Source organism: Cervus canadensis, chromosome 4 (assembly GCF_019320065.1).
Source record: "Cervus canadensis isolate Bull #8, Minnesota chromosome 4, ASM1932006v1, whole genome shotgun sequence".
In the NCBI taxonomy this organism is placed as follows: domain Eukaryota; kingdom Metazoa; phylum Chordata; class Mammalia; order Artiodactyla; family Cervidae; genus Cervus; species Cervus canadensis.
The window spans coordinates 29,710,400-29,736,489 of record NC_057389.1 but is presented as its reverse complement, the minus strand read 5'-3'; the positions used below and the strand labels follow the sequence as shown (position 1 = coordinate 29,736,489).

At 43.5% G+C, this 26,090-nt stretch overlaps 1 protein-coding gene across 3 annotated transcripts in view; it reads left to right on the top strand.

Moving 5' to 3' along the window:
* The window catches only part of TENM2 (teneurin transmembrane protein 2), a 1,360,160-nt gene that overhangs the window by 1,163,446 nt on the left and 170,624 nt on the right, over positions 1-26,090 (top strand). For all 3 annotated transcript variants that reach the window (XM_043464766.1, XM_043464768.1, XM_043464767.1), the window contains 2 exons: positions 3,964-4,159; positions 12,786-12,887. In XM_043464766.1, the coding sequence (XP_043320701.1) occupies positions 3,964-4,159; positions 12,786-12,887 (298 nt within the window). The remainder of the gene's footprint in view (positions 1-3,963; positions 4,160-12,785; positions 12,888-26,090) is intronic.

Genomic DNA, 26,090 nt, shown 5'->3' with positions numbered 1-26,090 from the left:
GGTAGGGGGAGCAAGCAAGTAGTAGATAGCACAGAAGAGTCCAGAAGGAGGGTACCTCACAACAGCTTGTGTTCCTTAATGGGAACACCATCACATGCTTGCACATAATAGAAAGGAATAAGACTCTGATATAGACAATGACCAACCATCTCTACTGCAGTGGTCACTAAGCAACAGTGTCAAAGGAGAAAGAAAAGGAAGATAAGAAAGCCTGTAGGAAGAAAGCGTGCATTGGACACCATCTCATTTAGAATTGAAAAGGCGAAGTCATAATGGCCATCTGAAGTCACCTCTCAAATGTTGATGATCTCTGTGAATATACAGATTCCTTGGGCCACAGTGTCCGTCATATGCATGTCCTACGCTGTGAGGTGCCTGACTGAGGCTCGCTGACTCTAATCCTGCCGATGTATCTCCTATTCAAGAAAGCACACTCGAAGACAAGGGAGGGCAAGTGATTTATTATTAGAGACAAAATCTTCTAACATTGCAAGTTAGTTTCCTTTTAATGGAATTCATTTACAGATTCAGTATTTTATGTATTTGATATTTAACAAATATTTATTGATCAGCTCAGCTCAAGATGAATTAGATATAACAATGAATTATCATCAGGATAGCAGAAACTTTCAAAGTGTGCTTACCTGATGCAGGGGCTTCCCTGGTGGCTTAGACAGTAAAGAATCTGCCTGCAATGTGAGAGATCCAGGTTCGATCCCTGGGTCAGGAAGATCTCCCGGAGAAGGGAATGGCAACCCACTCCAGTATTCTTGCTTGGAGAATCCCATGGACAGAGGAGCCTGGTTGGCTACAACAGTCCATGAAGTCACAAAGAGTCAAACACAACTGAGCAACTTTCACTTTCACAATATACAGACTGCTTAGTATTCTAAGCACTTTACATACTTGGACTCATTTAGTGCTTACAGCATTATTATGCTGTATTATTATTATGTCTTGATATTTTGCCCATTTTAAAGATAAGGAGACTGAGGCACAGAGAATTGAGATGGCTTATGCAAGTGTCACAGCAGGTAAGTGGCAGAGCATAGGTTCTAGTCAGGCAGTCTAGTTCCAAAGTCCCCACTCTTAACCATTCTACCATGCAGGCGAAATCCCTGCCCTCCTGGAGTTTATGTTCTTCTGAGTAGACAGACAATCAGCAGAAAAACATTATAGTCATTTTCAAGGGTGATAAGTGCTTTGAAGGAAATAAAACACAACAAAGAGATACAAGATTGGGACACCTTAGACCCACATGTCCCAGTGCCCCAGGGTCATAGATTCTTCTTTAAATGAAAACTGCCCTCCTTGCTTCCATGGAGAGAACTGAAGAACCAGCCAAGACAGATGTCCCCTCCCTCCTCTGACAAATGCCTTCCCCAGGGTCATTTGATTGGTTGTTGAACAGCGAGCACCACCGATGGTCCTAAACCATTCCTGTGCCCCTGGGCTGGGCAGCCAGTTCAGAAAAAGATGACTGATGCCCAAATTAATAATGAGCAATGGTCCCACACAAGTAATCACCTTCCCCGAACTGTTCCTCATGGGGGTGATAACTCGAATCCCAGGTGAAGTATATCCTTCTCACTTCACCACCAAGGAAGCTACACTCATTCCTCTGGCTGACAGCAATTTGTAGACATGGGTCTGGGTAGCCGGACATTTACGAGGTTGCTAAGGAACAAATGCCTTGGTTACAAGAGGCTCCAAAAGCAGTATCGGTTTGTCATATCCTTTCAGATCATTTATTTTATCCCATAAAGACAGCTGCGACCAATGGACTGTGGGATAGAGGGAAGCTAAATATGAACATTTTTGTTTCCTGAGATATGGAGGAAATTTCCACTTTCTATACAACATCCCTCCCCAGGCCCCCAGACACAAAAACTAAAACCATGTCCATGACGCTTACGACTTACAAGTAAGTGATTCAGAGTCACAAGGTATTTCATAAAATGGTTATTATCTTTCAGGCACTGCCCTAAACATTATCTCATGTTATCCGTATAACATCCCCAAAAGGTGTGGGTTATTATTTCCTAGTATGCAAACCAGGAAGCGGGTTAAAGAATAGCCTAACTTCAAACAGTAGCAAACAGCAGAGTCAGAATTCAAACCCAGGTTTATCTGACAGCAAACCCTTTGTCCCTAAGATTATAGACTCTTGTTTTCACTGACCATGTTTCAGGTGGGAAAAGTGGCAATTCTGTTGATGGGGAGGTCCCATTAGTAGATTTCGTAGCATTTCATTCTATGAAGTTTGTTAAAGGGGTTGCAGTAGATGTCAATAATCTATGAAACCCTTTTCATGGCTTGAAAGTGGTGAGAGAGAGTTCTGTCCCACAGTGGTGGTTTTTGTCTGCTAAAGACCTACACTTTGAATGTTCTCTGGAAGTCACCATGCACGTGACTTTCCTGTGCAAAAAGATGATTCCTTTTCTACTAGGGTCTTATTGATTTGCTTGTCAACAAGTAAAGAGACATGGCCACCTTCCTGGCCTTTTCCTTCATCTTCTCTGTCCAGCCCAGGTGATGCCCTGTCCTCTCTTCCCTAAAAATGGTCTTCCAAAATTGTCCCCTTTTCTCATTCACTATACCCAATCAAGACGCTTGTCACTTCATGATTGTGTTTCTGCAATGGCTTGGTAACAGGTCTTCCTGCTTCTTTTCATTCCCTCCTCTAGGACATCTCATAGGCTGCCTGCAAATGAACCTTAGAACATTCCTCTCATCATGTCAGTCACTGTTTAAAGGTCTTCTGTGGCTCCCACCTGCCCACCCCAGGATTTCACCATTCCCTTGGACAGGCCCCCTTGGATGACAGTTGCTCTCCCATTCCCCCCACCCATTCCTGGTAGCCTTCGCCCACCACTCTGTCTCCCACTGATTACGTCCAGTTCTGAGCCTGGTTTCCTTTGAAACACAGTTCCATAGTTAATTGCTCGTTGATGGGAGGTCAGGCACGGTCAGGGCACAGGCATTGCACCTAAACAGATCTAGGTCCAAATTTTTGCTTGCCCACTTGGTCACTGGGTGACTTTGGATATGTTGCTGGACTTCTCTGAGTCTCAGTTTTCTTATTTGTAAACTAAGATACAAATAGGACCTATCTTACAGGGATTTTGCAAGAACTGAATTAAATGATGGTGATAATAATGGTGGTCATGATAGCCCACCTGTACTTTGTGTTTGCTCTGATTGCATATTGATATGATCTTATTGTTCACAACAACCTGTAACATAGGTACTGTTATTTTCAGTTTTGAGATGGGAAAACTGAGGCACAAGTAGGTGATGCTAATAATAAGTACGTTTCCCTCTCAGGTAGTCTGGCTCCTCAGCCCTCTTTCTTAACACATTATCAACCAGGGAATTTTTGTGGAAGCTAACGCCCATGGCATTAATATGTCTCTGGTCAATAATGTGTTAACACCTCTGATATAACTACTCTGATTAACTACTGTCACCTTCCCTGAGTGAATGATCAATCAAGGGTATCTGGTATCTGCTAACATAAGTTAGTAATTCCATACCTGAAACTCTTGGGGGTGCCAGATGCATTTTGGAATTCAGAATTGGGGGAATTATTTTAAAAAGTTACACTTGGCATATACTACGTATTATGTAACACCCCACTGAGGACTAGAGCAAAAACTCACCTCCCTCCCCCTTTCCCTCTCTGTCACACACACACACACAAAAGAAAAAAATCATAAAAGCAGAAAAGAGGTTGTGCTCTATAGTCATAAAACTATTAGCAATAATTATAAGCATAACATGTGGTGACTGTTATTATTATAACTTTCATGACTCTTGTTTTACTTGTTACAAAATGAGATTACAGTAAAACGTACTCAGAAGTATCTCTCAGTTAAGTAATGGGGCGGGAGGGGAGGGTGCTGGTCATGGGAGGAGGTCTGCACCCCGTGTCACATGTAGCACGCTCTCTTCTTTTCCCAGTATGACTTCATGGAGCGCCTGGACGGGAAGGAGAAGTGGAGTGTGGTTGAGTCGCCCAGGGAACGCCGGAGCATACAAACACTGGTTCAGAACGAAGCCGTGTTTGTCCAGTACCTGGATGTGGGCCTGTGGCACCTGGCCTTCTACAATGATGGCAAAGACAAAGAGATGGTTTCTTTCAACACTGTAGTCTTAGGTAGGTATGGGATCTCTGAGGAGCTGTGTCATCAAAGAAAGCATGGAAGTGTCTGGCTTCTCTGTTGAAGGCACACCTTCCAAGGTGGTTCTACTGTGTAGGGGGCCAACCAGCATCCTTAATTTAGGGTTCATAGTCTCATCCACCTAAAACTAGCCCTGATAAAATACTAATGCTACTTAATTCATGAAAAAGCCACTGTGAGTCCCAAGGATTGAATTGCAGTGAGCCAGGGTCCAACCACCTGGCTCAAGCTCTGGCCACACAATGTAGGCAAATCACTGGACTTTTGTGAGCCCCGGTTCCCCTGTGGTAAAATAGAACTAAAAAATCCCACCTCATACTATGAGGTTAAATAAAATAAAGTGTAAGTTATAAATCACTAAACATATAGTAGAGCCAGTAAATGCTGACCATTCATGCCAGCTCACAATTTCTCTCAAAAACCAAGGAAAGCCCAAACTTAAAAAAAAAATTTAAAAGCCTGAAAAATAAGGCAAGGATATAACCATAGAAGGACAGACTTCCCTGGTGGCACAGTGGTAAAGAATCCACCTGCAATGCAGGAGATTCAGGAGATGTGGGTTCCACCCCTGGGTTGGGAAGATCTCCTGGAGGAGGGCATGGCAACCCACTTCAGTACTCTTGCCTGGAGAATCCCATGGACAGAGGAACCTGGTGGGCTACAGTCCATGGTCACAGAGTCAGACGTGACTGAAGCAACTGAGCAATAGGAAGGAAATCATATCTTTGTTCTCAGATTGGTAAATCTCCAAAAGCTTTACTTAAGCACTTGTCATGTGGGGCATATTTTAGCACTACTTTTTAGTAGCTATTGAGAGAAAGCTAAAATTTTTTTCCAAAAGCTCCCCTTATAAGTCAAATAACCCTTTAAAGGGCCATTTGTTTGAGAATATTTCATGAGTTTTCCAACAGCAAACTCTAAGTATTTTAGCATTCATCATTTCAGCTCAGTTTAGTTCATTTGCTCAGTCATGTCCAACTCTGCGACCCCATGAACTGCAGCACACCAGGCCTCCCTGTCAATCACCAACTCCCAGAGTCCACCCAAACCCATGTCCATTGAGTCAGTGATGCCATCTAACCATCTTATCTTCTGTCGTCCCCTTCTCCTCCTGCCCTCAATCTTTCCCAGCATCAGGGTCTTTTCTAATGAGTCATCTCTTCACATCAGGTGGCCAAAGTACTGGAGTTTCAGCTTCAACATCAGTCCTTCCAATCTATATTCAGGACTAATTTCCTTTAGGATGGACTGGTTGGATCTCCTTGCAGTCCAAGGGACTCTCAAGAGTCTTCTCCAACACCATAGTTCAAAAGCATCAATTCTTCAGTGCTTAGCTTTCTTTATAGTCCAACTCTCACATCCATACATGACTACTGGAAAAACCATAACCTTGACTAGACAGACCTTTGTTGACAAAGTAATGTCTCTGCTTTTTAATATGCTGTCTAGGTCAGTCATAACTTTCCTTCTAAGGAGTAAGAGTCTTTTAATTTCATGGCCGCAGTCCCCATCTGCAGTGATTTTGGAGCCCAAAAAAAATAAAGTCAGCCACTGTTTCCCCATCTATTTGCCGTAAAGTGATGTGACCATCTATTTGCCATGAAGTGAAATGATCTCAGTTTTCTGAATGTTGATAGCACCTATAAATATTTTCATTACATTTACTTTGTCATTAGGTTTTAATCATCTACTAATGATGATAACTGATCCTGGGCAGAACCTCTCTGAATCATGGCAGATTGTTAGACCCATTTCACAGATGAATAAACTGAGGTTCAGAAAACTGAGTCCCTCAAGATCCCAGGATGTGGAAATGATGGAAACAATATGGACTTACAGGGATTATTCATTGCCTTTCTGCAGCACCATGTTGTCCCAGCAGCATTCAGTCATGGACCTCATGGTTCTCTAGATACCTGGAGAAGATGGTTGATCCAGGATTAAATCCTGCCTTTTCTTTCCCACATCTGACCTAGGAGGGTCACTTACCTTCCCAAGCCTCAGTCCCATCATTTGTGGACAAGTAATGACCATGTCCCTGGAGGGAAGGATGATGTACCATCTCTTGTGGAACCTGTCTGGAATGGAGCTGGTAACCACTTGTGAGAGTGGATGACTTTTTAAGAGCACATCTTGTGCAGCTGTTTTTCTCTTGACTTCATGTTAAGAACTTCTCTACTGGTTTCATGGATTGCTCTTAGGATTTCCCTGATCCTTGAAAGAGATATATAACCCAACCTAAAATTCAGGTAGCAGCCGTAACTGCCCAAATCAGGATTTGATATTTACCATAGCACTGAAGTTAATGCTTATTCCTCTGCTAAGGAAAGATGGGCCCTAACAGGACAAGCCCAATGCTCTAAAGCAGTACTTGGCATGCCAGAGCCCATGGACCAAATCTGGCCCACTGCCTATGTTTATAAATAAAGTTTTATTGGACCACAGCCTCATTCATCTGTTGTCACATTGTGGCAGCTGTAACAGCAGAGTGGAATGATTGCATGGAGACCGTTTGACCCGCAAAGCCTAAATATTTCCTGTCACGTGACAGAAAAAGTTTGCCAAGCACTGCTTTACACTTTGTATAAAGTGTATAAACTTTGTATCAGGAGAGTCACTGGAGAAATCTTCCACTAGTTAGGAAAAATTTCCAGGAGCAGATTACGTACCAGTGAGGAAAAAAGTCTAAAAGGATCAAAACCAGATCATAAAAGAAAGACACTGGCAATGCCTTTGGACCTAGTTTGAGATGTTAAGATAAAAAAACAATCTTTTGCATAAGAATATGATGAGAAATGATGTCCTTTTGGTCCCCTGTGTAGGTTTTTTAAAAATTTTTCTTGTCAATCATGTTTTTTAAATCTTTTTATTGGAATACAGTTGATTTACAATGTTGTGTTAGTTTCAGCAAGGTGAATTCGTTATACATATACATTCACTCTTTTTAGATTATTTTCCTACATGGACCATTACAGAATATCGAGTAGCATTCCCTGTGCTCTACGGTAGGTCTTTATTATCTATTTTATGTACAGTAATGTGTACATGTCAATCCCAATCTTCAAATTTATCCCTCCCCCACTTACCCCCTGATAACCACAAATTTGTTTTCTATATCCGTAACTCTTTTTCTGCTTTGTAAATAAGTTCATTTGCACCATTTTTTAGACTCCACATGTAAGCAATGTCATATATTTGTCTCTCTCTGTCTGACTTACTTCTGTCAGTATGACAATCTGTAGGCCCATCCGTTTGCTTTGTGTTTTAAACTCAAAGGCTTCAAACACACACCCCACGCACGGTAGCTGGCTTAGCTGGAGTCTACAAAGACCCAGTGGAACGGGCAATAGCAAAACCAGTAACAGCGGCACATCTATAGAGAGCTGTCCATGTTCCAAGTGCCCTGGACTTGGCCCTTTTGGGGACCAGATCAGTCAACCCATAGAGTAGTTATAAGAGGTCAGGATGACCAATATTCTGTTTTCCAGTTGAGGAAGCCCAGGCTCAGAGAAGTTAGCTTGCCTAAGGTCTCACATAGCTAGTAAGAAGTGGAGTCAGATTCGACTCTCCAGAGCCTGCGTTCTTAACCACTGAATTGCTTTGGATTGTAGCCAGCTAAAACCCTCTTCCCTTCCACGCAGCAAGTTGTCTGGGGGCCATGTTATCTAAAAATGGCTTCTGCCCTCCGTCAATTTTATCCACATGGACACAGACGGCGGTGGTGAGATGCCCTTCCCCCTCAGCCATTACCCTTGCTTCTCTGTCGGAGCTGGGAATAGCAATTCTCCCTGGAGGATTTCTCTTGTCTGGATGTAGCTCTAAGAGAAAGTCAAAGGTAATCGGCCTAATAGTTGGGCAGACATCTTGATAGAGCAATGATAGTAATTGGCCTGAAATGTAGGGAAAAGAACAGTGTTTTATTTGGTTCAGAGATTCTCCCACACATATCTATTATCGGACCATTCGCCGTCAAGAACAGCCAGGAGCGCCGAAAGCCCCTGTGATATGAAACAGAGGGAAAGACGTTAGACGGGTGTCAACCAGCCATCAAGCTAAATATACCTTTGACTCAGGGAAGTCTTCCGATGTGTTTTGGAGAGAAGCAGCCTGCTTTCAGAAATGAGTTTCATCTCAGGGGACTATAGAGTGGCATTCTTGAAGTGTGGTGCACATTTCAGGGAGGCTGGCCTCCGCTTGAGTAAAAACCCCATTTCCTGGTCTAACTCTCATCGCCCGCCTTGTTTCCTCAAGAAAACTTCAACCAGGATGACAAAAAGGAAAACTGATAAGATTTCAAGAGTAATATTTAAATTGAGTGTTGAAAAAAGGTGACTGAGGGAAGTAGGTTCCTTCTATATTTCGGCAGTATCACATAATTGTTGCTTTCCTCAAAAACTGTAGAAATGCTTCCAAGATAAGACCTGGGGGAAATTGAATGAAAAGTACTCTTCATTGCAGTTTTTGCTTATTCTGGATCCTCCTGTCCTCTGAGATGTGTGTGCATACACACACATGTATACACGTAAACACTTTAGTAACTCTTTACCAAGGATCTACTGTGTGCCAAACATTGAAAATACCTCAGTAAACAGTTCAAATCTAATCTCTTCCTCATAGAGCTTGATGAGAGGAGACAGATAGGTTAAAAGTTAATTATAGGAGCTAGGGGAGGATAATGGAAAGGGTACAAAACCCAGGTTGAGGGAAGTAGGGAAGGAAGATTTTGTTGTTTAGTTGCTGAGTCATGTCCGACTCTTTGTGATCCCATGGACTGTAACCTGCCAGGCTTCTCTGTCCATTGACTTCTTCAGGCAGGAATACTAGAGTGAGTAGCCATTCTCTTCTCCAGGGGATCTTCCGGACCCAGGGATTGAACCTGTATCTCCTGAATAGACAGGTGGATTCTTTACTGCAGAACCACCGGGGAAGCCCAGAGAAGGAAGACATCTAGAAGCTAAATGTTTTCTAAACTGAGACTTATAGATAAATACCTCAACTAAAGAGCAAGGAGTCTGTGCAAAATATTTGGTCCTTTTCCCCGGGACTGTGGTGGTTAAGACCTTCCTATCTTCGCTGCTCTGAGGATGCTCGGTTGGAGAACAGGGAGCTTTGGCCTCAGCTGTGTCAGTTTCCACTAAACCATTCCCAGACCCAGCTGCTCAGTGAGAATCAAGCTCCACTTTGCGGTTGGGGTGGCTTCTGAAAATGCAAGCTGGATGATGTCATTTCTATTTTGAAAACTTTTCATTTGTTCTCGTTGGTCTCAGAATAAAATCCAACTCATCCATGTGGCCTCCAGGGCTCTGGAGGATCTAGGTTTCTCCAGCTTCACCTTATGTCACTGTCTTCCTTCTTTCTACCCCCCAGCCACATGGGATTCACCTGTGCTCTTTTCCACCACAGGGCCTTTGCATATCTTCCTCCTGTCTGAAATACTTTTGTCTTGCTCTTCCCTTGACTTTTCTAGTTCACCCTTATATGTCACCTGCATGGAATAGTGAGGCCCTCCCTGGCCATCCTCTCTAAGTAGCTTCCTCCTCTTACTCCCTTTCACAATATCCCATTCTCTTCAAAGCACATATCACGATTTGTGCAGGGCTGGGCAGGGGAGGGGAGTTACATCATGCTGCCTAACATGTGGCGTCTTAGTTCCCCAACCAGGAGTCAAATCTGTGTCCCTGCATTGGGAGTGCATAGTCTTAATTACCGCATGGCCAAGAAAGTCCACATATGACGATTTTTACTGTATTTGATTAGTTTGTTTAACCTGTATTCTCTATGACAGTGGAAGTTCTGTGAGGACAGGGACTATGTCTTTCCTAGTCACCACTGTATTCAACGGTGCCTTGTAGGGTGCCTTGTTATCATTCTCTAGGCAAGAATACTGGAGTGGGTAGCCATTCCCTTCTCCAAGGGATCTTTCTGACCCCAGGGCTCGAACTTGGGTCTCCCACATTGCAGGAAAATTCTTTACCATCTGAGCCACCAGGGAAACCCCACTAATATATATAACAGATGCTCAGTTAATAAAGTAAACCCCTCTTTCAAGGACCGTGGCAGGTCTGAGGTCTCACCCTAATTGTAAGCTAACACATTATTAGTCAGCCACAGCCTCATCAATGTTATCAGAAGAGGCGGTGCTCCTGGGTAAGAGACAACAGGCTTTATTCCTCAGAGCAATGTAATATTGAGAATATCAGCCGATGTGCAAGTTTCCCAAACACCAGTCCCCACAGGGCGACACAGACAGGCCCAGGTGACAGCTGCAGGGGCAGCGGCTTACATTACGTAGAACTCTTCGCTTACGCTACTCCAGTCTCCAAACGGGCAGTGAGCCTGCCCGTGCTTTTCTCCAGAGGGAGACGTTCTCTTTATTCTACTGGACAGTAACTAAACCTGCCCTTTGCTCTGAAGACAGATGCTATATCTCCTAAGGCTGTTCACTGTACAGACAGCCTTTCAAAAGATAGTCCAGAGCTAAGGCAGTCGGTGCCTCTGCTCATAAAACATTCAGAAACACACGAGACCCATGGCGAGTTATCTCCAGCCATCATGTGAAATTGCTGGCTTTTGACCTGCCAAAGCAGCTACCTCGTATGATTCAACCTAATGCTTTTTGAATGAAAGCAGGAAAGGGACAATGAGTAGATGAAACATGAAACAAATTGATAGCCACTTGGATGCTTCTCAGCCCACCTTTATAGAGCCAACTTCAAGGATTTGATTCTGCAGTGATAATTGTTGGACACTAAAGAAATTGGCTTGGGAATTTCCTGGAGGTCCAGTGGTTAGGACTCTGCACTTTCACTGAGGGCACAGGTTCACTCCCTCGTCCAGGGACTAAAATCCACACAGCCAAAAACAAAAAAAGAAGAAAAGAAATTGGCTTGATACTGATTTTGGAAACACAGATGGACTGCTTGAATTCTCCTACTGCCAGAAACCAACCACAGCCTGATTCTAGAAAATGAGAGCTGAGAAATAAAACTATGGAAAGAAAGCATGGTTTGGTTTTTCAGTCCAGAGTAGAAATAAATGGGAAATTCAGTTTAAAGGAAGGCCTTATCATTCCATTAGGGACAATTAGACTTCATAGTCTCATGCGCATCACTAAGCCAGTGTCCCTAGCTCTCCATGGACTATGTCATGTCATCTTTGGGGCACAGTGGCTTTTCATCATCTTAGTAATTTAGAACCTGAAAGTCTAAATGTGTTTATTTGAATGTAAGGCAAAATGAGGATAATAATAATCATAATTTTAAAAGAATACATCTACTTCTGTGCAGACCCAAATCAACATGAAAAAGTTCCAAAATGATCCCTTTGAAGGCATTTCTTGAGAGTACACATAGCAAAGTAAATCATGAAATAAGATGGCTATACAGGTGAGAACAAGGGTGAACTAATTGATTTTCACACACACAAAAAATAATAAGTTCTGCAAAAAGCTAGGCATAAAAGGACTTTTGTACCACCCCAAACCTACTACTTAATGAATCCCCAAATCATGCCAAAATTGATCAGTCTTAGGTATTTAGACTTACTTTCTTTAATGCAGGGGAATTTTTTACTCTGCCAACCTGATATCGGGAGCCATCTCTGTCATTTGGAGAATCATTCTCTATACTTGAGGCTAAAAGTTGATACCTCACATCTCAAACCAAATCTCAGATTGATAGGGTGATACTGGGGGCAGGCTGGGGCTTACAGTGTTTAAAAACTTAAGCCAGAAAGATAAAGAACATTACAGCATACTAACACATATATATGGAATTTAGAAAGGTGATAACGATAACCCTATATGCAAAACAGAAAAAGAGACACAGAAATACAGAACAGACTTTTGAACTTTGTGGGAGAATGTGAGGGTGGGATATTTCAAAAGAACAGCATGTATACTATCTATGGTGAAACAGATCACCAGCCCAGGTGGGATGCATGAGACAAGTGCTCCGGCCTGGTGCACTGGAAAGACCCAGAGGAATCGGGTGGAGAGGGAGGTGGGAGGGGGGATCGGGATTGGGAATACATGTAAATCCATGGCTGATTCATATCAATGTATGACAAAACCCACTGGAAAAAAAAAATAATAAAAAAAAAAAAAGTCAAAAAAATAAAGTATACAGGAGGCATTTTCAGTTGCTACTTGTAAAATAATATTTTTATAATAAGATCTTACATTTAAATAGCACTTTGCAGTTTAGCAAATAAATCAAGGAGTACGTCAAAAAAAATAAATAAATAAATAAAAATAAGTAATGACAAAAGAAAAAAAAAAAAAACTTGCCAGCATAGAACATTGCAATTTTTAAATTCAGATAAGTAGTTTCTTTTGAGAAAGGGAAAATTGTCACAGTACTATGCTCAAATTCCTGCCTGGGCTAATCCCATGGAGAGCAGTGGTTACATCCATGCACTGTCCAAGTTGCCCTAGTTCCCACCCATCCCTGTTCCCCTACTTCACCCACTTCTCCTTACCAGCCCCCAGGAGGCATCTGAGGTTGCTGCCACTGCTCCTGAAAAACAGTAGGTGGCTGGCTACCAAATTGCTTCACCAGCAGGCAGAGCAAAAAGTAATTGTTCACATTCTCTCTTTTTCAGATTCAGTGCAGGACTGTCCACGTAACTGCCATGGGAATGGTGAATGTGTGTCCGGGCTGTGTCACTGCTTCCCAGGGTTTTTAGGAGCAGACTGCGCTAAAGGTATTTACCGCCACTTCCCTGCTATGATTGGAAAAATGGAAAAGAGACTTCTTAGTGGGGCTGGGAGAGGGAGCACCAAGGTTGCCTCCCCAGCAAATTCCACTGGGATATCTTGTAAGCCTGTGCAAGCTATGCGTCCTAACACTTTGGCAAAGAGGAGACTTTGATATATGACAATTGGCCAATATACCTATAAGAGCAGGGCAGTTATCCTTGGCATTGAGGTGTGCTGAGAAGAAAGATTTGCTAAAAATGAGATGGTTAGATTTCCTGTAAAAGCAGAAGTGAATTACCATCACTCCTTTCTTATAATCATTAACTTCTGTGTAATGGAAGATTAAGCATCTCAGGGTTAGTAAATTTCATTCATTCTGGCCAGCTACGCTCTTAATCTAGGAAGTGCTATTTATCTTGGTGGAATCGGTTTTAAATTGTATTATTAATTTATCTACACTGCTTTGCACAGAATGACGGGGGCCCTGGGATTCTTGGGGGAAAGGTAATAGAAGAAAGAAAATGACTCTCACAAAAACAGGGGACTTAGTGGCCCATATCTAGCTAGCAAGAGACCTTGAGTTTGACCTTCAAGTGATGCTATCACAGGCAAGTGCAGTGGAGAGCTGAGCTTCTCACACTTTTTAGACATGGTACATGCTGCATACACACACACACAAGTATTTGTTCATGATAAATACAGCTATAAAATTAAAACGAGACTTTCATAAAACAACACTTCATGTTTCTTTTCTATTCTGTCCTATTTCACTTTTAAAAAATGAAATACATTGACTACAGTGATTCCCCACCCACCAGTGAGTGGATCTGAAAAACAGCAGTAGAGAGCTTCCAAGCCTTTGTTCAGGAGTCAGGCCTTCCTGGGTTCCAGCCCCATTCAGGATCTCTGTGGCCTTTAGCAAGTGAACTAACATTTCTGAATCTTGGTTTCTTCCTCTGGAAAACTAGGGAATTTCTTCCTAAATTCATTGTGAGGATGGAATGAGAGAATATACCCCCAAGCTCTTAGCAGAACACTTTGGGAGCCCTTGGAGGGTTTAGTTTTACCATCTTTTATTTACACATGTCATAGTATATTTATTTATATATCTGTATACTATTTCCATCCTTTTATGTGCTCTTCTTCAAAAGACCATGCTGCCTTGACATTCTAAGAGAGAGGCAATCGTTAATAAAGCCGCTCTGTAAATGCTAAATAGTACCACCCTCACCACAATGGCTTGGGAAAATTGTATGGTATTTTTGAATATTCACAGTATTTCAAAGATTTGCAATTCCCACATCCTTCCGAATGCTGATTGATAAGTGAACAGGACTGTGGTTTGGTCGCACCTGTGTGAGACTCATTGCTAAATGACATCACCTACATTCATATCCTTAACCACAGGATCATGTCAAAGGTTTGGTAAACCTGTCAGATGCAAAAGGAAAAGAGAGCAGGGATCCACCGGACCAGACCGTTCTCTCGGCCGCTTTTCTCCTTACCACACTATGCCCAAGGGCATGTGGACACATCCCCCAAGTAGACAGCAGAGACTGGCGCTCCTTGGCTCCAGTTCTGATGGGCTTTGATGGAAGCAGGTAGATGACACCCTGCCTCACGGTACCGAGCACTTTTTCTGAGCAAAGGCTTTAAAGTAGGGAAAACCTCAATAGCGTTTGAATGGCTTTTCTTGCATAATCTAATTTTCCTTGGAGTGAAGGCATTAATGAGAGAAAGGACAGAATAGTCCTTTTCTGTATGGCTGCAAATGGGCTGAACCCTCTGCTGCATGGCCTGCGAGCTGTAAATGTATATTAACACTGACACACTTCGATGTATTATTAATCCTAAAACCGTGTGTGCTCCGGCTGCACATCCAGGGACCGGCCTTTCAGCCCTAAGTACCCCAGCCATTTAAGAACTCCTCGCTCTCCATCCATTTGCAGATGAGCGCCCATTCTGCATTATGGATCTGTAATGGGGTGTGCATTTAGCTGCTTAAAAGGCCTCTCCGTGTGTGTTTTGCATTCACCACCTGCACTGCGGGCCCGGCTGCACGCTCTGACTGTGCATTAGTCGGGGTATATAATTGATCCTCGCGAAACAAATATCGAGTGGCTGTTAAGAGTAGTTCCTCTGGCATACTCAGAAGCCGTTCCTGAAATCAGCCTCCGAACTTGTTGTATATTTTAATTCAGCTGTTGATGCCTACAGTGGGCAAAATTGAAGTGTTTAGAGACGAAAATTGCTTTCTCTTTGTTTCCTCACTTATTCTTGGGTAAGTTGGTTTAAGAATGTTAGGAGTAAGCTTTTGCCTCTTGGCCCTGAAGATGTTACTTCCTTGGTGTTTTTTGAAATGGGCACAATCGAGCTATTTCATTAACAAGGGCAGTGTTTAGAAACACCCTAATCCCTCATTTCTCACACTTTGCTCTTTCATGTACCACCTTCATGATTTTTGTCAAATTCATGGGACATCAGAATTTTTATTTCCCTAACATATTTCTTTAACTCCACCCATGAGGTTTACATAGGTGAACTTCTTTTAAAAGGAGCCATGTCAAAATGAAAAGTTAGAAACGAAACGTGGAATCTGTTGCAATAAATAGGAAAGGTTAGTGCTGCCTCCAGGCTCCCCTGGTGGTTCAGACAGTAAAGAATCTGCCTGCCGTGCAAGAGACCCAGACTTGATCCCTGGATCAGGAAGAGCCCCTGAAGAAGGGAATGGCTACCCACTCCAGTACTCTTGCCTGGAGAATTCCATGGGCAAAGGAGCCTGGCAGCTACAGTCCACAGGGTCACAAAGAGTCAGACACGACTGAGTGACGAACACTACCTAACAACGCGTGCTGCCTTTAAATCTACTGAGAAAGAAATATTTTCTTTTCTTAAATTTTGTTGACATATAATTGATTTCCAATATTGTATTCGTTTCTGGCATACAGCAAAGTGATTCAGTTATACACATATATATTCTTTCTCATATTGTTTTCTCTTGTGGTTTATCACAGGATATTGAATATAGTTCCTGTGCCATACAGTAGGACCCTGTTGCTTATCCATTCTATGTATAATAGTTTGCATCTGCTAATGCTCAACTCCTCCTCCATCCCTTCCCCTCCTCCCACTGGGCAACCACAGGCCTGTTCCTTAGGTCTGTGAGTCTCTTTCTGTTTTGTAGATATGTCCTTTGTGTCACGTTCTAGATTCCACGTGTAAGTGATATCGTATGGCATTTGTCTTTCTCATAATCTCTTCACATAGTTCATCAGTGTTGCTGCAGATGGCATTGTTTCACTCTTTCTTATGGCTGAGTGATATTCCATTATAAATATGTACCACATCTTCTTTGTTCATTCATCTGTTGATGGACGTTCAGGTTGTTTCCATGTCTTGGCTGTTGTATATAGTGCTGCCATCAGCATAGAGGTGCATGTATCTTTTCAAATTATAGTTTTGTCCAGGTATATCCCCAGGAGTGGGATTGCTGGATCACATAGCAACTCTATTTCTAGTTTTTTGAGGAACCTCTGTACTCTTTTCCATAATGGTTGTACCAGTTTATATTCCCATGAACAGTGTAGGAGAGTCCCCTTGAGTCCACACCTTTCTCAGCATATGTTATTTGTGGAGTCTACAATGTAGACTTTTCAAAGATGGTCATTCTGACTGGCGTGAGGTGGTACCTCATTGTAGTTTGGTTTTGCATTCAAGTAAGGAATCTTTTCCCTGCTCTGAGCAATCAAGCCAAGTCAGCTTCTCACACATTCATTTCACATCAATGATCCCCAAATTGGATCCTACTGTATAGCGTGTGTGAGCCAGCCTGACTTCTAGAGAAATTCAAGCCTTGAACATCTCAAGTCCTAAGTTTAGGATCCTGAAAATAATACAATTCACTACCTACACAATAGGTAGGTGATAAAGTGAGAAACTTGGTAAAAACAGGCACACGGGTTCAACTCTACCAGCTTCAAGTGGGTAAGCTTAATGATTAGTGCCTGATTTACTTGTGGTCTGTTAGGCCTCCATTTCAGATAGTTTCTTTTTTTTTCATAACCACCAATAGTTATTAAGTATTAAAGATGTACCAGGCTTTGTATAAAGTACTTAATGCATACAGTCTTATCCATTCTCATATCAGCAATGTGAGATAAATCCTATTCTAACCACCCTCCCCAATATCTTAAGCTTTTTATATTAATATTAAAATCATTTTCATCTTGCAGACAGGTTGCAAAAATAGTACACAGAGTTCCCAGGGTTCATTCAGCTTCCCCTGATGTCAACATTTTAAATTACCAAAGTTCAGTTGGTGAAACCAGGAAATTAACATGGATCAATGCTATTGACTAATTTACAGACATGTTTCTAATTTTGCCCCTGTTTTCTGGTCCAGATCTCACTTTGTGTTCAGTTGTCATGTCTCCTTAGTCCCCTCCAATCTGCAAGGGCTCCTCAGTCTTTCTTTTTTTTTTCCATGACCTAGAGCATTTTGGAAAGTACTAGTGAGGCATTTCTTAGCTAGCCCCTAGATGTGGGTTTGTTTGATGTTTTCTCATGATTAGACTGAAGTTATGCAGGGACTTGCCTGGCAATCCAGTGGTTAAGACCCGTCTTCCACTGCAGGGGGCACAGGTTCGATCCCTGGTTGGGGAACTAAGATCCCATGTGTGGTGCAGTGCAGCAGAAAAAAAAAAAGATTGAGGTTATGTGTTTTTCGTAAGATGCTGTGCCTTTCTCAGTGAATTCTATCAAAGATGCACTTCTGGTCTTTAATAAGAAAAAGGTTCAAATATGGTTCTGTGTGAGGGGGTGTGTACTTGTGGGTGTGAGCACGTGTATACCTGCCCCTCACCCCTCACACGTAAGGCAGAGATGGTGGGGTGGCTCCATCCCATTGGTCCTGTGCAATCTGTTGGTGACAATGACAGATTGCCACTCGTGGACAACTTTTGAGCCTCAGAAACTCCTAGGTGTTAGAGGGAGAGGTCTGGAGCAGCCAGGGTGACGTAATCATGCCAGCGAGTGCAGAGGAGCAAGCCAGCCAGTCCCAGGGCTCCTGCCACCCTGAACGGAGCATGCCGTCTCCTGGCTGCAGCCCACGATCATGTCCTTCCTTTCTTGATAGATGTCTTTAAGAGAGCCTGAGCCCAGGTCCTCCCTCATCACAAACTCGCATTCCCCTTTGTTCCTGCACTGCCAGCTGTGCCCGGTATGCCTCAGGTCTGCCAGTTTCTGTATTGCAGGCAGCCGGCAGACTCAGGCCCTCCTGCCAGGGGGAGAATTTGCCACATTAGCAGATGAGATTTCCATCACATCCAAGCGTCCAGGTGTGCGTCCAAGTGACAGAAATTCGGGTTTGCTCTCCTGACCTGGCGCGGTGCCTCTTGTGCCCTCAGATATGTAGTGTGGACGGCAGCTCCTTGTCTCCTGATAAACCTGCCAGTCTGCATCAGGCACCCGAAGACATCCTCACAGTGAGTGAAGGAAGCAGTCAGCATGAACTGCAGGACAGTCATTCCACAGTCCCCCGGTGAACTGGGGGCTCCGAGGGGCTAGAGGTTCAAGTAGAACTGACCCTCACCCCCAGCAGAACGTATGAGGGTTCTAACACCTCGATCCAAATCAGTTCAGGGGACCGAACTTATTCATGCATCCAGCAAATGCTTATCATGTGCCCGCTGTGAGCCAGGCTCTGCACTGAGTACCAGACATAAGGTAACGAGCGAGAATGCCAGGTGTGCCTTCTGAGAACTTCCCGTCTGATGGATGCACGTGATACGGAAGTAGGAAATGTAAGCCTAAGTCCAGCATGCTGGGATGTGACTCTGAATGCTACAGATGTCATTAAGGAGAAGATAAGGAAGTTCATGAAGCAATGAAGTATGGATCTATGAAGGGTCAACTAGTTTCAGAGAATGTGGAAAAAATTCCATGGCGGAGGAGTGTAGTAAAGGAACTACACTGAAGAGCATCTTCTAGCATAGAATGTCATTAATTTTTTAATGCAATAAGCAACCTGTTCACATTCAGAGCGTGAGGAGATACGGTGTTTTTTCCTGATGTCTTGCACTGTTCTCCATCAAGTGCCTCTCCTGTCCAGCTGGAATCATGCTTATTATTCAATTATTGTTTACTTTATAGTTTTTTCTGTTATTATTAATTCCCTTGCATGACTTTCTCATTACTATACTTGTATGCTATTTGCTGTGGGCTAGATGCTTTTTTTTAAATATTTTTACCTTTTTACTTATTTGACTGCTCTGGGTCTTAGTTGCAGCACAAGGGGACTCCCGTGTGGCATGCAGGATATTCTAGTTGCTGCACAAGGAATCTTTCAGTTGCAGCACGCAAACTCATAGTTCCAGCATGTGGGGTGTGGGATCTACAGGGATTGAACTCAGGCCCCCTGCACTGAGAGTATGGGGTCTTAGCCACTGTACCACCAGGGACGTCCTGGGCTAGATGCTTTTTAACTCTGATTCCTTTTTCTTTCACTGACTTTTATTTGAAGTCTCTCATTGACTTAAGATGCTTCCTTAGCTTGTGCATAAAGCAGCCTTGCCTTTCAGAAGAGATAGACTTCTGATGGTGTGGTTTTTGATGGTAGTTTCTCAGGTGGCGTATTTGGTGCTGAACTTAAGGCCCCAACCTGCAGTAAAAATTTAACACAGCAGGGCTTTCCTTGTTCAGTAATAGCAATTAAAAACGACAGCGTCCATTGCTGAATGGCTGTCAGGGGAGGCCCAGAAATGCTGCAACTGCAGCAACATAAAGTCTTCTCTCTGGGAAGTGGTCTCTGTTCCTACCGAGTTTCTGTGGGGCCTTGAGAAAAGAGGATGGGAATCTTGCCATTTTTCTCTTCAGTTCAGTTCAGTTCAGCCGCTCAGCTGTGACTGACTCTTTGTGACTCAATGGGCAGGTCTCCCTGTCCATCACCAACTCCTGGAGTTTACTCAAACTCATCTCCATTGAGCTGGTGATGCCATCCAACCATCTCATCCTCTGTTGTCCCCTTCTCCTCCCACCTTCAGTCTTTCCCATCATCAGAGTCTTTTCCAATGAGTCAGCTCTTCGCACCAGGTGGCCAAAGTATTGGAGTTTCAGCTTCAGCATCAGTCCTTCCAATCTATATTCAGGACTAATTTCCTTTAGGATGGACTGGTTGGATTTCCTTGCAGTCCAAGGGACTCTCAAGAGTCTTCTCCAACACCATAGTTCAAAAGCATCAATTCTTCGGTGCTCAGCTTTCTTTATAGTCCAACTTTCACATCCATACATGACTACTGGAAAAATCGTAGCCTTGACTAGATGGACCTTTGTTGGCAAAGTAATGTCTCTGCTTTTTAATATGCTGTCTAGGTTGGTCATAGCTTTTCTTCCAAGGAGCAAGCATCTTTTAATTTTATGGCTGCAGTCACCATCTGCAAGTGATTTTGGAACCCAAAAAAATAAAGTCTACCACTATTTCCACTGTTTCCCCACCTATTTGCCATGAAGCGATGGGACCAGATGCCATGATCTTAGTTTTCTGAATGTTGAGTTTAAGCCAACTTTTTCACTCTCCTGTTTCACTTTCATCAAGAGGCTCTTTAGTTCTTCTTCATTTCTGCCATAAGGGTGGTGTCATCTGTGTATCTGAGGTTATTGATATTTCTCCCAGCAGTCTTGATTCCAGCCTGTGCTTCATCCAGCCCAACGTTTCTCAAGATGTACTCTGCATAGAAGTTAAATAAGCAGGGTGACAATATACAGCCTTGATGTACTCCTTTTCCTATTTGGAACTAGTCTATTGTTCCATGTCCAGTTCTAACTGTTGCTTCCTGACCTGCATACAGGTTCCTCAAGAGGCAGGTTAGGTGGTCTGGTATTCCCACCTGTTGAAGAATTTCCCACAGTTGTTGTGATCCACACAAAGGCTTTGGCATAGTCAATAAAGCAGAAAAAGATGTTTTTCTGGGACTCTCTTGCTTTTTCAATGATCCAATGGATGTTGGCAATTTGACCTCTAGTTCCTCTGCCTTTTCTAAAACCAGCTTGAACGTCTAGAAGTTCACAGTTCACGTATTGTTGAAGCCTGGCTTGGAGAATTTTGAGCATTACTTTACTAGCGTGTGAGATGAGTGCAATTGTGCAGTAGTTTGAGCATTCTTTGGCATTGCCTTTCTTTGGGATTGGAATGAAAACTGATCTTTTCCAGTCCTGTGGCCACTGCTGAATTTTCCAAATTTGCTGGCATATTGAGTGCAGCACTTTCACAGCGTCATCTTTTAGGATTTGAAATAGCTCAACTGGAATTCCATCACCTCCACTAGCTTTGTTTGTAGTGATGCTTCCTAAGGCCCGCTTGACTTCACATTCTAGGATGTCTGGCTGTACCCACTACCCAATCCCTCTTGGGCAAGTTCCAGCACTAAAGTCAAATATTGTCATCATTGCTGACATGTATTCAGTTCTTAGTGTGTGCAGCCACTGCACTAAACAACTGCATAATTAACTCAGTGAATCATTAATTGTCCTATTTTATAGATGATTATCATCCCCTCTTACAGGCAAGGAAAATGAAGCACAGAGCAGTTAAATAACTTGCTCAAGATCACTCAGCTCGTAAGTGGTATTGCCAGGATTCAAACCAAGCAAGCCGGCCTGAACCCTTAACATTAGACCAGCCATGAGATGGATTCGCCGAAGATGTGAGTGTAGGAAGATGTGCTTTGCGTGCAGTTTGTGTCGCAGGTATTTGGACTTGAACCCCAGAAACCCTCAGAAGAGGAAACTAGGGTTTCCTAGGTAGAGAGTGGCAAAGCAGATATTTGAAACTATACCCACTGTAGAAAATTACTTAACCTCTCTAAGCCTTTGCTGTCGAATCCATAATTTGGGGGCAATAGCAATACTACCTGACAGGTTGCTGTGAGGACTAAAAAGTAAATGCACGTAAAGCACGTACACCATGCCTGACACGTATTGAGTGCTCCATAAACACTACCCAGCATTAATCTTCACAAGCCTTGGAAATCGCCGTTATCCACATTTTACAGAGCAACAGAGACTCAGAGAAAGAAAACTACTTGCCCAAGGTCACGTTGCAGGCTAGATGTTGATGCCATGTCTGGCTGACTTTGAAACTTGTGACCCTAACTTGGTTTTCCTAACTTGGTGGAAAGATCTCCTAAATGGGGAGCAGTGACCCCTCACTTACTCCCAAAGCCCTCACAGAAACTCAGCTATCTGGCTCTCCTGGCTGGCTTCATCCGCTCACCTGTTTCCCCCATCTCGCCATCAGTTTCTCCCCCAAGTGGACGTCTGCACTCAGAAGGGGAGTGACGAGCCCCTTCATCTCCACCAGTGATATAGGGGTCCTCCCTGCCACCCCAGAAATGCCCCCCTCAGAGCATCTTTGCCAAGGAAGCCACTTTCCCCTTTCACAGCTGGCTCACCTGTCTCAGATTCCACCTGTCTTTCCTGGAACAAGCACGAATGTTCCCTTAGACCCCCTGTCTTTCATACCTGTCTGCCTCTGCCACCCCACCTCCCTCCACAATCCCCTGTGATACAGACTGGCCAGGGGCCGTGGCTGCTGCCCACAGGAGTCATTCCACCGCCCAGCACAGTTCAAGGCTGAATCCCACCTCTCCTTGTTCCTGTCCTTGACCTGAGAAAATGTGCAGGGATTTCTTGGCAGCAAGAACAAGATGGGGCTTGAAACCGGGCCCTTGGTTCAGGCTTTACAGAAAGTAAGTCTCCACACTTGGCAAAGGCACCTTTGATAAAATAGTTTAAGAATCTCTGCCCATATTGAGCATGAAGTGAATGCCAGGCACTGTGCAGAGGGTTCAACCGGAATGATCTTGGGTCATCCCCACATCGGACATCATCATCATCCCCATTTCACAGCTAAGGAACCTGAGGCTCAGAGAAGCTAAGGTACTTGCCCAGGCATGGCTTTAGAAACCTACTCATCAGGATCACCTGTTAACTCACAGCTTGCTGGGTTCCCCCGAGAGTTTCTGATTTAGTAGGTCTGGGGTTCTAGCATCAGCCTGGGGAACCTGTTCAGTATCCAAACCCTGGCCCCACACCAGATCCTCTGAATCAGAATCTCACTCTCACAGCATCCCCAGATGACTTGGGCACACGTCCAGGTCTGAGTCTGGATGCCGCTGCCCTTGGACTCTGCTCAGATGGCCCAGAGAGCAGGAGCGGCAATGTCGCGTTTACCTTCCGCTCTCCCCAGCTTGCCAGGCGGGGCGGAGGATGCCTGCCGCCTCTGTTTGGAAGCTGCAGTGCCCTTTCTTCGATGCCCTCCTGCAGAGCCTTGCCTCCAGAACGCGGGCACTCCTGCTGGTTCCCAGGTTGATGCATCACCAAACAGAAATCTCTCCGCAGCACCCACCTCCGTCAGCCCTCCTCTGAGTCAAGTTACTTTTGAGGCAAAACACTTTTTGTTTCCTTTTAAAACTGCTAGATAGGTTTCAGAGCAGTCTGAGAAAGCAGAGGGCCTAACCCTAGGGACACCTGCTGTAGGAATGAAACATACAGAGAGGTGGGAACGTACTCTGGTTTTAGAAAAAAAAGAAAAACTTCGATATTGGGAGATAAACCAGTCTTTAGAGAGGAGTCAGCCAGGATGGGTGATGGGAAAGAGTGTCTCCGCCTCTCTCGTCTCTTGTTTTTTTGTTTGTTTGTGTTTGGCCGCTGTGTGGCATGCGGAATCTTAGGTTCCCCAACAAGGGATCAAACCTTGGCCCCCTGCATTGGGAGAGTGGAGTCTTTATCATTGCACTGCCAAGGAAGTCCCTCTTGTCTCTTTATGATGTGATAATCTGGAACAATTTTCTCCTCAAAAAAATGATGATAAATCACACCTATAGATTTCTAACTATGTGCCAGGCATTGTTCATAGCACTTCACAGGCATTATCTCATTTCATCCTCTTAAAAACACTGTGGGTTAGGTAATCCAACAATTTAGTCCTATTTTAAAGATAAAGAAAATGAGGCTGAAAATAAGGTGTCCAAAGTCACATAACTGGTAAAACCGAAGGGAAATTTGAGCTGTCTAACTCATAAGCCTACACTGCCTGGTACTCTTCTATGTACCAGTGAATAAACAGGCCTTCATGTCTTGGGGGAGCTCCCATGCTTGCAGATAACAGGACACCAGTAATTTTCAACTTCATCTCAATGCCTGAGTCACAATAAGAATGAAAAGTTACTTCAGTCTGGACTTGAGCTGCAAAAAAGCTTACTGTGTACTCTGTAAATCTTAAATATTTATTATGTAATTAATGCTGTTCGATCACACACACACACACACACACACACACACACACACACAGGAAAGCTTAGACGTTTTTTAAGAAAAGCTTAAGCCCTTATCGATTGAGAACTTTTATAACTCTCAAAATGGAGGCATCCCCATATCTCTACAGGTATTTTAAATGAATTGAATTAATCATAGGCTTAAAAGTCTCTTGCGATCTTCGTTAACTTCCCTGGGTTTAATTAAAACATCTGTGCACTTTTAATTTATCGATTCATCCAGCTCATATGTCATGTTTTTAACACACCCCAGCATGCTCTGCATCATTTTTAACCCGATTTCCACTTAACTAAAGCAATTAAATTCACCCCGGATTAATTAAAGCATCCATACTTTCGTGCTTAAGTCAGCGTGCGCTGCTTCCCCACATGGCTCCTGAATGTCAGAGATCTGACACACCTGATGAGTTTTTCGTCCTTCTGGAAATTCTTCCCTGAATCGCTTCTTTGCTTATTAATGTGCCGTTTGACAGAACGGGAATGAGGAAGTGGGTGCGCCTGAACTTTGGCCCTCTGAGCCGGAGGCTCTGTCAGATGCATCCTTGACTTTGCTGTCTTCACAGGGGCTGCTGGATCTCGCCCGCTACACTGAGGCCAACTCAAGTGTCTGAGGGCTCCAGGCAGGAAGGTGGGGGGCGGCTCCGGCGATCGTCATGAGAAGGGTGGCCGGTCATGTTTGCATTTATACTTTTGTCATGGCTCCTTAGTTCTGCTTTCCATCCTCCTCACTCTTCCTACAAAAAATGGTCCTTTCTTGTCCCACCCATTTCATAGGGAGGGAAAACTGAGGCACCAAGGTCAACAGGCTTCTCCGTTGGGCATGGTGAGCCAGGGAGCTATTCAGATAGGAGCAAATGAGCCCCCTGGAAGCTAGTTTGGACTTCTGTCCCCTATCCACTGTGACAGAGCCCGTTTCCCCTCAGCTGTGGCAGCATTGGAGGTTATGTATTTTAGATTTTTTTAAAAAAATTTTTATTGAGGTATAGTTGATTTCCAGTGTTGTATTAATTTCTGCTGTACAACAAAGCAATTCAGTTATATGTATATACATTCTTTTTTTATATTCTTTTCCATTATGGTTTATCGTAGGATTTGAGTATAGTTTCTCTGTGCTATATAGTAGGACCTTGTTTTTTATCCATTCTACATATAAAAGTTATAGATTTCTTTAATCTGATAAGTCAAAGATTATTTCTTATTTTTATCTATACTTATTTAATTGCTAGTGAAGTTGAGAACTTTTCATACTTTTATTGGCAATTTCATTTATTTTTTGCATTGCATTGAGTCTTCATTGCTGTGCCTGGGCTTTCTCTAGCTGTGGAGGGTCGGGGCTGCTCTTCATTGCGGTGCGTGGGCCTCTCATCGTGGCAGCCTCTCTTGTTGTGGAGCACAAGCTCTTGGCACAGGGGCTTCAGTAGTTGTAGCACGCAGGTCCAGTAGTTGCAGTTCCTGGGCTCTAGAGCACACTCTCAGTAGTTGTAGCCCACAGGCTTAGTTGCTCTGTGGCATGTGGGATCTTCCCGGAGCAGGGATCAAACCTGTATCCCCTGCATTGGCAGATGGATTCTTAGCCACTGCACCACCGGGGAAATCCTTATTGGCAGTTTATGTTTATATTTATCTGTCCTTTGCCCAGGTTTTTATTTGTTTGTCTCTTTTTATTGATTTCTAAGATTTTTTTTTGTATTTCATATGTCAAGCTTTATTCTGTAAAATATGTTAGAAAATATATTTCCCCAGTGTTTCCTCAGTTGTCTTGTTATTCAGTTGCTCAGTCATGTCCAGCTCTTTGCAACCCCATGGGCTACAGCACTCCAGGCTTCCATGTCCTTCACTATCTCCCAGAGTTTGCTCAAAATCATATCCATTCAGTCT